The 12,522-nt window shown below is 42.1% G+C and overlaps 2 protein-coding genes across 2 annotated transcripts in view; one reads left to right on the forward strand and one right to left on the reverse strand.

Annotated features, from left to right (window-relative positions):
* The window catches only part of ngly1 (N-glycanase 1), a 12,966-nt gene extending 3,961 nt beyond the window's left edge, over positions 1–9,005 (reverse strand). The window contains exons 1-9 of the mRNA XM_046057897.1: positions 8,848–9,005; positions 8,043–8,157; positions 7,690–7,902; positions 5,708–5,870; positions 5,362–5,581; positions 4,775–4,896; positions 3,374–3,519; positions 1,486–1,596; positions 1,217–1,402 (exon numbers count right to left, since the gene is read on the reverse strand). Coding sequence (XP_045913853.1) covers positions 1,217–1,402; positions 1,486–1,596; positions 3,374–3,519; positions 4,775–4,896; positions 5,362–5,581; positions 5,708–5,870; positions 7,690–7,902; positions 8,043–8,157; positions 8,848–8,948 — 1,377 coding nt within the window. The 5' untranslated portion in view covers positions 8,949–9,005. The remainder of the gene's footprint in view (positions 1–1,216; positions 1,403–1,485; positions 1,597–3,373; positions 3,520–4,774; positions 4,897–5,361; positions 5,582–5,707; positions 5,871–7,689; positions 7,903–8,042; positions 8,158–8,847) is intronic.
* On the forward strand, positions 8,411–11,676 carry oxsm (3-oxoacyl-ACP synthase, mitochondrial). The gene is made up of 2 exons (XM_046057899.1): positions 8,411–10,439; positions 11,125–11,676. Exons 1-2 carry the CDS (start codon positions 9,448–9,450, stop codon positions 11,525–11,527), a joined length of 1,395 nt encoding a protein of 464 aa, XP_045913855.1. The 5' UTR covers positions 8,411–9,447; the 3' UTR covers positions 11,528–11,676.
* Positions 11,677–12,522: the final 846 nt, after the last annotated feature.

Genomic DNA, 12,522 nt, shown 5'->3' on the forward strand with positions numbered 1-12,522 from the left:
CCTATAAAGACTGCATTTCCTGTTAAAGAGGATAAACCAGCATGAAGACCAGAGAGCTGTCTATGGGAGAAAAGCAAGCCACTGTCAAGCTGAGAAAAGAAGGAAAATCGAGCAGAGCCATTGGACAAACATTGGACATAGCAAGCACAACAATTTGGAACGTCCTGAAAAAGAAAGAAACTACTGGTGTACTGAGCAACAGACATCCAACAGGTCGGCCAAGAGAAACAACAGTAGTTGATGACAGAAATATGGTGAGAGCTGTGAAGAAAACCCCCAAAACATCAGGAAGTGACATCAGCAACGACCTCCACGGTGCAGGGTGAAGGTATCACAATCCACTGTTGGAAGAAGACTCAGAGAGCAGAAATCTAGAGGCCACACCACAAGATGCAAACCGCTCATCAGCAGGAAGAATCGGAAGGCCAGATTATAAATTCGCAAAGAAGTACAGAGATGAGCCGCAAAAGTTCTGGAACACAATCTTATGGACTGATGAGACCAAGATTAATCTCTAGCAAAGTGATGGAAAGGCCAAAGTGTGGAGAAAGAAAGGAACTGCTTATGATCCGAAGCATCCAAGCTCATCTGTGAAGCATGATGGAGGTAATGTCATGGCTTGGGCGTGCATGGCTGCTTCTGGAACAGGCTCATTAATATTTATTGATGATGGAACTGATGATGGGAGCAGCAGAATGAACTCAGAAGTGGACAGAAACATTTTGTCTGCCAATTTACTGAGAAATGCATTGAAACTAATGGGGAGGAAGTTTATCATGCAGCAGGACAAACACCCCGAAACAAACAAGAACTGAAAGAAGCTGCGGTAAAAGCCTGGAATAGCATCACAAATGAAGAATGCAACAGTTTGGTGATGTCGATGGGTCGCAGACTTGAGACAGCTTTATTGCAAGCAAGGGTTCTGCCACCAAATATTAAATGTTATTTACTTTAAGATTATTTGTTCCTTTACTTTTGCTCACTTGAAAAAATGGGTGGGTTCAAACAAAGGGTGCTATGTCCTGAGTTGTTTAACACATCTAGATGTGAATACCAGGAAATGAGAGCTGAAATTCTGAACTCTTGTCTCATACTCTTTGATCTTAAACCCAAATGTCTTCAGTGAACAACAAAAACAAAAGGGATTTGCTTTACCGTCCCAATACTTTTAGAGGAGACTGTATATATAAAATAAATAAATAAATAAATACTGTACCTGTGTAGGGGTCCCTGTGTCAACATTTCTGGTCTCCCCCCGTGCTATCCTCCAGGCCAGAGAGCCAGAGTTGCGTCCGCCCAGCTCTCCTGTTTGTTTTTTGGTGGGCGAAATAAACTCCACCAGCTCGACAAGTAGCCTTTCTGTCAGCTCCTTCTTCCTCTCTGGACTCAGGGACTGCTGCCTCTTTGGTATCAGAGCAGGTTCTTTACATCAGACTCACCACAGCAATTAGTCTTACATGACAGGTTAAAAGGGTTAAGACTTACCGAGGCATTGAGCCCATTAATGGTGTGCAGCAGCCAGGCCTCCTGAACCTTGGTCCTTCTCGACAAAACCTCTGGGTGTTTGCAGGAATACCTCCACGTCACATCAACCACCTGCATCACAACACACACACACGTCACTGAAAGAAAACACCATACCCACATAGTTATTCTATAACCCTCAAAAGCAAACCACCTGCATAGCATGATATCATACTGACAATTCCAGTCATAGTGGAGTCTTTGCTTGCTCTTGTGCAAGCGCATGATGTATTCACATTCCTGCCAATACTTTCACAGAACTGTGCTGATGTACAGGTGACAACTACGTGCTTATAAGTGCAGCAATGCATCAGCAAGGTAGTGCAGATGACAGCTACAAAGTAAACATGGATGTAAACAATGCAGGTTTCAAACTTTGAAGAAAAATCAGTTTGCTAATATCTTATGAGGAAGGAAATGAATTCAACATGTTTGTCAGACCTCAACGGTGCATTCTGGTGAGAAACACTAGATGCAAACAACTGGTACTACCTGCCAGAATAAAGTTACACATTTCTGTTGCCTTTAGATGTAAGCACAAAAACAATGTGGCTTTTCTGACAGGCATATCATAAACTGAGTCATTTTTAGAAATCAGAAGACAGACCAAGCATTGTCTGTGGACTCAAAGCCTGAATTCATTTGTGCCACTGAGCTCCAAACACTATGATGCGTTTCCTCTATATGCATTCACGACCCCCACTACTAAAATTTCCCACACGAGCGGAGGAAAATATTCTGGCAGTAAATGTACGGTGTCTGTTACAGTGTGTCAGCTTCTCAAGACCCAGAAAAGTCTGTTGCTTCCCACCTGCTGGAAAAGTGAAGGCGGTTAGCGCTAAGTTAGCTAACATCTCCCCTTCAGACTGCGCAGCTGAGCAGCTTCTTTTCAGTTTTCAGTCTGAAAAAGTAGTTTTGGCAAAGAAAGGACGGAGGTGACTGGAGGAGCTGAGGTTAGTAAAGCTAATTAGTGATGCAAATTAGTCCTTTTAAGCTAATGAGGAGATGTTTCTTTTTGGATTTTAATGTGCAAATAAAATGTTTGTCCTCCCCCCTGCTGCTGAAAAAAAATCCTAGAGGAAACTCTGGATACCATATGGTTAGTAACCAGTAGCTGATAGTAGTCACCAACAAATGCACCATTTCCTTCTGTTTAAGCAAGGTTTGCTAAAAGCTACAGTGGCCAGCTGTTTTTTTAAGGACATGACTAAGCCTTTTAGAAAAAAAAAAACAATGAAACTATATATTTGTAAGCTTTGTTTAAAATGATTTACATCTTCAGTATTATCCAATGGGTTGCGGCAAGGGTAGGGAAGTCAGAAAGCACTGACAAGACAGACTGAAATTTTTTGATCTGATGTGAGCAAGTAAAAATGTAGAATGATAGCATATTTATCTTTTAATGAAATGAGACTTTTATTTTGGTGTTCATTAGACAAAACTGGACTGACACCATTATATACTGTAACAACTAGTAGTAGAAGAAGTACCAGCAGCAGTAAAAGTTGTAGTAGTAGCCACAATAAGTTTACAATCTATCCATAACTTTGTCATCGTGATTGTCCACACTGTCATTTTACCATGTTGGCCTATTCCGTACGCACAACATCTATTGCGTGTCTGTCTGTCCTGATCACTTCTCTGTTGCTCTTCCTGAGCTTTATTCCATTATTTCACCATTAAAGGGTTCTTTGGAGGAGTTTTTCTAAATTCTTGGTCTAAAGGATAGAGGGTCACTTATTCTGTACAGATTGTAAAGCCCCTTGAAGCATGCAAGTGATTTGTGATATTGGGCTGTATGCGTAAAATTGACTTGACAGTAGCAGCATGTAGTGTCCATCTGTCTGACCTGGTCCTTAGAGAAAGCCAGAACGTAGGCCAGCTTCTTCCCCCAGCCAACCTCATACAGTAGAGGCTTATCACAGACGTTCTCACATGAGTCACAGTGCAGCCAACGACGCTGAGAGACAGAGTAAATCTCTGTCCACACATGGTCTGAAACAAGACAGAGAGACCTGAACTCACTTTCACACACTATATGAATTATTCTGACATCAGCCCAAATAAGAAAGTACAACATTTTGTGATATTTGTAATATGATGACATGTTCCTAATATATGTGTGTAACTATTACATACCAATATAATTAGTATTCAATACCTTATATTGGTACTATTTTAATGGCAGAGTATTTAAAATTGGTTCAGTGTTTCAGAAAACAATTCTAATTTTGAAGGCAGAGGGTGGAAACGTAAAACCACATGTAGACCATCACAAACGCAAACATTTGAGCATGCAAGTTCATTCTTGACCTTGGGAATAGGTCAAGAATCACTAAAGAATACAACTAAAACTCTTCACTGAAGTGTTTTTGTTTTAAACAGCACCTCTTTCAGGCAACGTGAGGCAGGTTTCACTGCAGGCCAACAATACAGTTCTCTCACCCCACTCTATAACCGATCTCTGCTGTGATATCTGTTCTCCTCCTAACTCCACAAGGATGGCTACGCCCGACCAACATTACTGTCTTTCAGACGCTGTAGCAGATTCACTTTTATAGCTAGAGTGAAGATACGGGTATTAAATGAAACTGAAATGAATGACAACGTAAGTCATCCATTGGTAGCATGTCAAGTCAAACTTCAAATTTAGGTAACATTTTGGCAAGGGAAAAGCTGGTATGACAATGCAGTTCTTACAGAAATCTCCCAATATTAAAACAATTTGATACCAAATAACTGTATGCATTTTGGTGTCTTGATGTGCTATTTAGGAGGGATTTTTGACCATTTTTATCAATTTCTGATTAGTCAAGAATCCGTGACACAAATGCTGCAACAACTTATGAGACATAATAGAGCATGGGAATGGCCATCATGTAGTTCAGTCATAATGTTCTATGCACTCTAAACTTTGATTTGGCACCCGACCAAACCACAGTAAAGTTTGCAGATTTCTGACTACAAAACCTTGACAGTGCTGAGCTGTTCTCTTCAGGTTGCCAGCTCACAGATGTATACAATGTATTCCACTTCTATGTGATATATACTAACTGCTATCTCCCCATTCATGCCAATAAAGCTGAATTGAATTGACTCAAAACAATTAATTGATTAAAGCTATTAAGTGGACCTTGAGCAGAGACAGTTTGTCCTCCTAATATGTCACACGCACAGGTGTGTAAGTAAACTGCAGAACAGAGAGTCAAATTAGTCAAGTAAGAGCCACATCTGTTAGTCATGTACATACCTGTGCTGTCCCAGACATATCTGGCCTCCAGGCCCAGGGCTCTGCAGCACAGTGTGAAACAGTTAGCCCACTCCCCACAGCGTCCCCTCTTGGTTTCAAGCAGCTTCTCAGGACTGTTATATCTGGTTTAATAATACAAAGAAAACATAAAGGCAAAATGTTCATCAATGAAAGCACTCTATTCCATATGAGTAATAATTTATAACTTCCTACAAGCAAGATGCATATCACTGCCTAACTTTTATAATCAATAACATAATCAGCTTTATTTGTCACAAACAGTTATACACAGAACCACGGAAGCAAAATTCATTCTCTGCATTTAACCCATCCTAATTAGGTTAGGGGGTCAGGGGTTCAGGGCCTTGCTCAAGGACACCTTCAGCAGTGGTCAGCGCTGGACTTGAACCAGCGACCCTCCGGTTCCCAAGCCAAGTCCCCACAGACTGAGCTGTTGCCGCCCCAATTTGCCTCACTTGTTCTGCAACTTAATCCCAATTTTAATCCTACCTCAAACACTGGTCCTAGACTTCCTCGTTGCAGTAGTAACAACTAAACTAAAATGTCACACAAAGACACATACAGACCTGGGGAATCTAGTAGGGAGCGAGCAGCTCTGACAGTAGTGGTTCTCTACTCGTTGGGCTCCCCAGCGGAGGTCATCGGTGGTTGGACTGAGGGAGCTGGCGTTTTGGGTGGGGCCTCCGCAGCTGCTGCAGGGCAGACAGTCCACCCAGGAGAAAAAGTCCTGTTTGAACCATCTGAGCAACTCCAGCACCAGGAAGTCCTCTATTCCAAGTTTACATTCTGCACACAGGAAAGCTTGTCAGTTGGTCCCTATGAATCACAGTTTAAAGGAACACGCATATCTTTACTTGCATGGAGCATAATCCAGATACAACCAATTATTTTGAGTAAGTGAGGGGACTGCACCTGGATCAGCCTCTTTCACCTCCTTCAGCTTTTGTTCAGCAGCAGAGGACAGCTGCTGGTGAGGGATGAAGCTCCTAGCTTTCTGCTGCAGCTCAAGATTTTCATACAGCATAACATGTTGAAAGTTTGACTGGAGAGTCACAAAGAAACTCATACTGTTCTCCTGGAAGAAAGACAAGAAAACATCCGGATTGCAAACAAACCAAGAATAATGAAATATAGAGACAGAGTTAATTTCATGTGTGATGAAGAAGTTTTGGCGACTGATGAATACTTACACAGCATTTGTTTAATGAACCCAGTCAAAGGGTATACAGAGTCACCATCCAAGTGTGAACATGCAATGCCAACACCAGATCTATAGATTACTTCCTATCTGGGGATATTTATCCTTCCTAGACATACAGAGATTCACTTAAGTTATGTTTAAGACACATTGTGTGTCATTCAAGTCACATGCAACACTTGTGTCTCTACATAGAGCCAGTCAGTCTGTCTATAATGAAACAAAATAAAGAAAATCTCAGCATTGGGTTACCTAGCGAAAAGATAACAGTGCATCCTTATCAAGACAGCTGCGTCAGGCAGTCAACCAAGCAGGCAGTGAGGAGAGAGTGTCTGACCTACTGAAAGGCGCAGGCAGAGTCAACTTCAGTTTACTTTAGCTCAGCAATTTACACTACCATGACCTGGGGAAACCGGTGTCATAGTACCCCTAAACATTTAAAATATAAACATGGCCCTTGCTAGCATTATTTATATTTTCTCTGCTCCCACCACTTGTCTTAGAAATAAACCTTAAACACCCTCCCCCTTGATATCTTAAAATAGTTAACTTAAAAACAGTATTAATGCCACAGAAAGGCAAAGCATTAAGAATCGAGATGTAGTACCCTAATTTAAAACCCTTAATTGCAGTGGAATTAGCAATTTCAGAATTGATGACAATTGGCATAACAAACAAATCAGTTAATCAGTAAAAAACAGTTGTCAATTTATGGACAGTGACTGCCGCTGATTGAGTAAACTGTGCACTGACAGCAGAATAAATATGGATCAGATCAGGTGATGCTTTAGCCTGTACAAGCAGGTTTAAGATTAGGTGTCATAACCAAATCAAACGCATAATTAAGATACTCAGTGGTCCTATCAGCGACTAGTTCACATTAGAGATGAAGTTATTAGTGGGTCAATTGATAAGCTGATCAACAGAACATTTATCAGAAACTCGATGACTGATTGATCATTTCAGTCATTTCTCAAGCAAAAACACCAGACATTCAGAAGTTTCCATTGTAATGATTTGCTTATGATAATTTTAAACTGAATATCTTTGAGTTTTGCACGGTTAGACAAAAAAAAGCTATTTGAAAACTTAATCAAGGCCTCTGAGAAAACATGATAGGGATTCTTCACAGTTTTTGACATGTTGGGCACAAAATAATTAACTGAAAAAATTATAATATTTACATTTATTCATTTAGCTGACGCTTTTATCCAAAGCGACTTACAATTGCTATATATATATATATATGAGAGGTTGCACAACTCTGGAGCAACTAGGGGTGAATTGTCTTGCTCAGGGACACAATGGTGTCTCACAGTGGATTGAAACCCAGGTGTCTTATCCACTGCGCCATCACCACCCCTATAACATACTGCACCCAGTAAGGCCATTATCTGCAATCTGCAACAATTACATGCTAATTTTATTAATCTGACAAGGGCCAAAATAAATCTGGGATGAGAAAAATATAAATTACTGACACCAACTCCCATCCTTATGATTTTCCTACAGTCCCTAATTACAAAATAAGTCTGAACTGAATTTCACTCATAGCTCATTGTAACTACTTCTTATCTTGCCATCATCCCTTTGACATACTCTTAGTGTGCTGAGGTGTCTTTAGAAATTACAGCTAAATACATATATGTTCAATCACAATTTCTGCCATTTAAACTTGGGATGGACGCATCTTTACCAAGGATGATGGCTGTGTAACTTGCTGGCTGGAGGCAGCAGTAGTGCTCTCCGGTGCTGAAGCTAAGGCTGAGGTTGAGGCAGCAGTCTGAGTGGTGGGTTGGAAAGGCTGTCCTCCACACAGTCTCCGATCCCTCTCTGCCGATATGGATTCCCTGATGAGCTTAAGCTGTTTCACAGATGCAGACTTGGGGAACACAAGGTGGGTCTCAGCCTGAAAACAGGTGCAAGAGATTAAATGTTTACTTAGAGTCAGGCCAATGACAGATGATCAAATAAACCATAGGCAATGAAGCAACTTAATATTGGCTTTAGTTTACCACAGTAGCCACCTGGAAGTTAGTTATTAATTACCTCCTCAAATCCCATCTCAAAGAGACATTCCACAGCACCTTTGATTGGCAACAGCTTCGTAGAGAAAGTAGGATTGCCTATGCGGATTGATCTGTATTTTTCCTCATTGGGATACCTGTTTGGAGGTGACATCACATGAGGAAGTAACGTTAGAGCTTTTCTCGAGGCCTTTCATAGCATTATGTTCAAACAAGTACAGTAGACCGAGTTATGTGTTCATAAAAAAGAAATATACAGACACATAATACATGGGTATCATTAGATAACTAACTTCAACTTGTTTATTGTCACTTTCAGATGTGGCAATGATCTGGAAGTTTACTGACACCTGCTTTCCACAAAAGTGGCCGTTAATATGTACACGTTTACGTTACTCAAAAACAAATGTGACAACTTTCAATTGAGACATCTGCTTCACTCCACAGCGTATTTTAGAGGCAATGTTAGGAGAGATAAGTGAACATAGAGCTTGTAAAGTTAGCCATTTAAAACTGCTTCCTGGTAAGTAATTTGTATGCCGAATTAACCACAACACCCAGGCGACTAAAACTAAAGTTATGTCAAGGTGTTCCAACACGCAAAAACAAATTTAAAAAAGCTGTGTATAAATAACAACCGGATAACGTTATATCGGGGCTCAAGTAAAGCGAGGTTAGCTTCACCCCGGCGGCACGATATTAGCAACTGTTGGATTTATTTGAAACGTAACCATTTCTAACACAACCGCAGCTTAACGTTAGCTAACACATCACATCCCAATAACACCGCTGTGTAACGTACTGCGTTGTTAAGTTCACAGCCTTACCTTAAAATGTTGTCCGCGTATGTAAGTAACAACTTGGCGGCGTCTAGAAATACTTCATTTGAATTCTCAAACAATGTTGTCACTGCCGGTGACACAGCCATACTGGTTTTTTTTCTTGTAACGTGACGAGCTAAATGTCTTGAGTATGCTAGCAAATGCACGCATTTGGCTATTACTCGTTTTGGGTCCTCGATGTAGCTGACCGAACGCGCCTGAATATGTGTTTGCAGCTTAAAAAATATATTGTTTATAATTGTATTTTGCCATAGTGGTGTTTCATAAAGCGCAATTATATGTTTTCTTGCTCCATCTGCTTTATTACATTTTTAAATTGAATATTTACTTGTAAAACGAATCTGGCGTTCAAAAATGCGACCTAAAAATAGCTTCATAGATGCAGGAATGGACTTCTCGTTTAAGGACAAGTTTTCTCAATTGACAGTTATCTGAAGAAGTTCTCGGCCGGGTACGTTACAGACTTAAGTTCAGTGGCATCTGGAGGACCTTTCCCCTTTGGTTTGGGGAATTTATTTCTCTAATATTAAGAGGGGTTCACGAAAGCTACAAGCTAGCTGTGTCAAACTTGACAGAGATAACAGGATGTCTGCTTTATCACTATACTGTTGGACTAAACTCCAGCTGAGAACACAGAACATAAGGGCACTTCTTCAAAAGACAGTATGTGTTTGTCCAAACCAAGACTCCAGACACCACAGCTCTGGACAGCTCAAAAGGAGGGTTGTTATTACTGGCATAGGGTTAGTGTGTCCTCTGGGAACAGGGAGTGCACTACCCTGGGACCGCCTGATTAAAGGCCACAGTGGGATTGTTGCTCTTGACTCAGAGGATTATAAGACTGTTCCATGTAAAGTGGCAGCACTGGTACCCCGAGGAAATGAACAAGGTCACTTTAAGGAGGAGAGTTTTGCCTCTCGAGGGGAGATTAACAGCATGTCATCAGCCACTGTAATGGCCCTCGGAGCTGCTCAGCTGGCTCTGGAGGACTCAGGGTGGTACCCCAAAACTGCAGAGGAACAGTTTAAGACTGGGGTGGCTGTTGGCATGGGCATGGTGTCACTGGAGGAAATCGCTCGCACCTCCATTGCCTTCCACGAAAAGGGTTACAACAAAGTCAGTCCCTTCTTTGTGCCTCGCATCCTTGTCAACATGGCTGCTGGGCACATAAGTATCAAACACAAATTGAAGGGTCCTAACCATGCTGTGTCTACAGCATGCACCACAGGTGCACACGCTGTAGGCGATGCCGCCAGGTTCATTGCCCACGGGGATGCAGTTGCTATGGTTACAGGGGGAACGGAAGCCTGTGTGGGGCCCCTGGCAGTAGCCGGCTTTGCCAGGGCACGCGCCCTCGCCACCAAATGGAATGACAACCCAACGCAGGCGTCAAGACCCTTTCACCCAGAGAGAGAGGGCTTTGTGATGGGCGAAGGAGCAGCGGTGCTCCTTCTGGAGGAGCTGAACCATGCAGTGAAAAGGGGAGCGAGGATCTATGCAGAGGTCCTGGGCTATGGACTCTCAGGGGACGCCAGCCACATCACTGCACCCACTGCAGACGGAGATGGAGCGTTCAGGTGACTCATTTGAGGGTTCTCTTAGAAGCAGATACTTTTTTTTTTAAGCATGCGAGAGCCAACTTTTCCCCTTACATTAAAATTTTCAGATGACGACAAAAATGCCATAATTTACTCCACAAAACCGCTGTCACTTTTTTAATCAGTGGTTTCCAACCTGGGAATTGGGGTTGTTGATAGTTCAGAGGGGTTATAAGATGATGAACAGTATAGGAAAAAAGACAAAAACACATCTCTGCTGCACACATGATGTTTTTTTCCCACTTTCCTCCAATATTTTTTTCTTATTTATTTTAACATTATACAAAAATACAGATGTGTATTTTAGTGGACACCAATAAATGTTTTTAAATGAGCAAAAAAACCAAGAAACTGTCAAAAAGAACAACCCTTAATGCATGTCAGAAAATGATTGGCCTGGTCAGATCATGTTGCCTCTTAAGGCCTTCTAAAAACAATATTCAAATAAAACTGTGTAAAACTTGTGACCTACAACCTCTATAATCATCTGTTTCTTGTTCCATTGGTGTTTGTTGTAACAATGTAACAATCTCAGTAACTGCTGAGATCTGGGAGTACAACCATGTTTTTGTATAAAAAAACAATGAGCCAAAACAGCTATAGTAAGATCAAAGCTGTAATAAACCGGAATTATCCTTTAATTGTGCAACCCCTGTCTTTACAGATGCATGTCTGCGGCCCTCAGAGATGCTGGCGTCTCACCAGCAGATGTGACATATGTGAATGCTCACGCCACATCCACGCCTTTGGGGGATGCCGCTGAAAATGCTGCGATCAAGAGGCTCTTCCACCAAAGTGTCGAGAGCCTAGCTGTTTCCTCCACCAAGGGAGCCACCGGACATCTACTCGGGGCTGCAGGGGCCCTGGAGGTAGCGTTCACTGCTTTGGCCTGCTACCACAGGGTCCTCCCCCCAACCCTCAACCTGGACCGCACTGAGCCAGAGTTCGACCTGAATTATGTTCCTTGCTCAGCACAGCCGTGGAGGGCCCAGGGCCGACGAGTGGCCCTCACAAACTCATTTGGATTTGGTGGCACCAATGCCTCATTGTGTCTTGCCAGCATCTGATGAGCAGCCTTGAGTGTCACTGAGTGAATATCTTTCAGTAGAATTGATCAGTACTACTACTGGTTGTTTGGACGAAGTTCTTATGAACTGATTTTAAAGGAATAAATACAATATTTCAACTACTACTTAAAAAAAATCTGAGAAAAGCACTAAATACTTGTAGTGTTTTTAATTTGGTGGAGATGTTGGGTTTTTTTTTTAAGGCAAGGAAAAACTTCCTTTTAAGAGGCAGAAACCTCGAGCAGAACCATGGCTCAGGGTGGGCGGCCATCTGCCTCGACGAGAGAGAGAGAGAGAGAGAGAGAAAGAGAGAGAAACAAGAGAGAAAAAGAGAGGGATGGAAGGAGAGAGAGAGGGGAGGGAGGCAGCCTACACAATATACACACAGAGGTACAGACAGTAAAGGTGATGTTGCTATAGACTAAATGAAAAATGGTACAGATATTTATAGTAGTGTTAATGATAACAATCGTAATGTTAATGATTATAATAACAATAATAGCAATAGGACTAGCAACAATAGTCGTTGCAGTAGAGGGTGTCGAGCAGGAACACGGGGGCAGCAGGTGACCCGCAACCACAGATCCAGACTCCACAGTTCCAGAGCCAGAAAACCTGCAGGAAGTGATAGGAGAGAGGAGAGGGACGAGAAAGCACAAGACTACCGGAAAGGGGAGAAGTTGTGTTAGTAACATGCAATAATGGGATGAGGTTGCATACAGAGGGAGAGAAAGTAGAGGAGAGAGGAGCTCAGTGCATCATGGGAAATCCCCCGGCAGTCTAGGCCTATAGCAGCATAACTAAGGGATGGTTCAGGACTCACCTGAGCCAGCCCTAACTATAAGCTTTATCAAAGAGGAAAGTCTTAAGCCTACTCTTAAATGTGGAGATGGTGTCTGCCTCCTGAACCCAAACTGGAACCTGGTTCCACAGGAGAGGAGCTTGATAGCTGAACGCTCTGGCTCCTAGTCTACTTTTGGAGACTCTAGGAACCA

The sequence above is a fragment of the Micropterus dolomieu genome, linkage group LG09 (genome assembly GCF_021292245.1).
Source record: "Micropterus dolomieu isolate WLL.071019.BEF.003 ecotype Adirondacks linkage group LG09, ASM2129224v1, whole genome shotgun sequence".
Lineage (NCBI taxonomy): Eukaryota > Metazoa > Chordata > Actinopteri > Centrarchiformes > Centrarchidae > Micropterus > Micropterus dolomieu.

Coding starts and splice junctions, on each gene's coding strand:
- oxsm (XM_046057899.1), top strand. CDS start 9,448: ATGTCTGCTTTATCACTATACTGTTGGACTAAACTCCAGCTGAGAACA. Junction 10,440..11,124: donor GACGGAGATGGAGCGTTCAG/GTGACTCATTTG, acceptor CTGTCTTTACAG/ATGCATGTCTGCGGCCCTCA.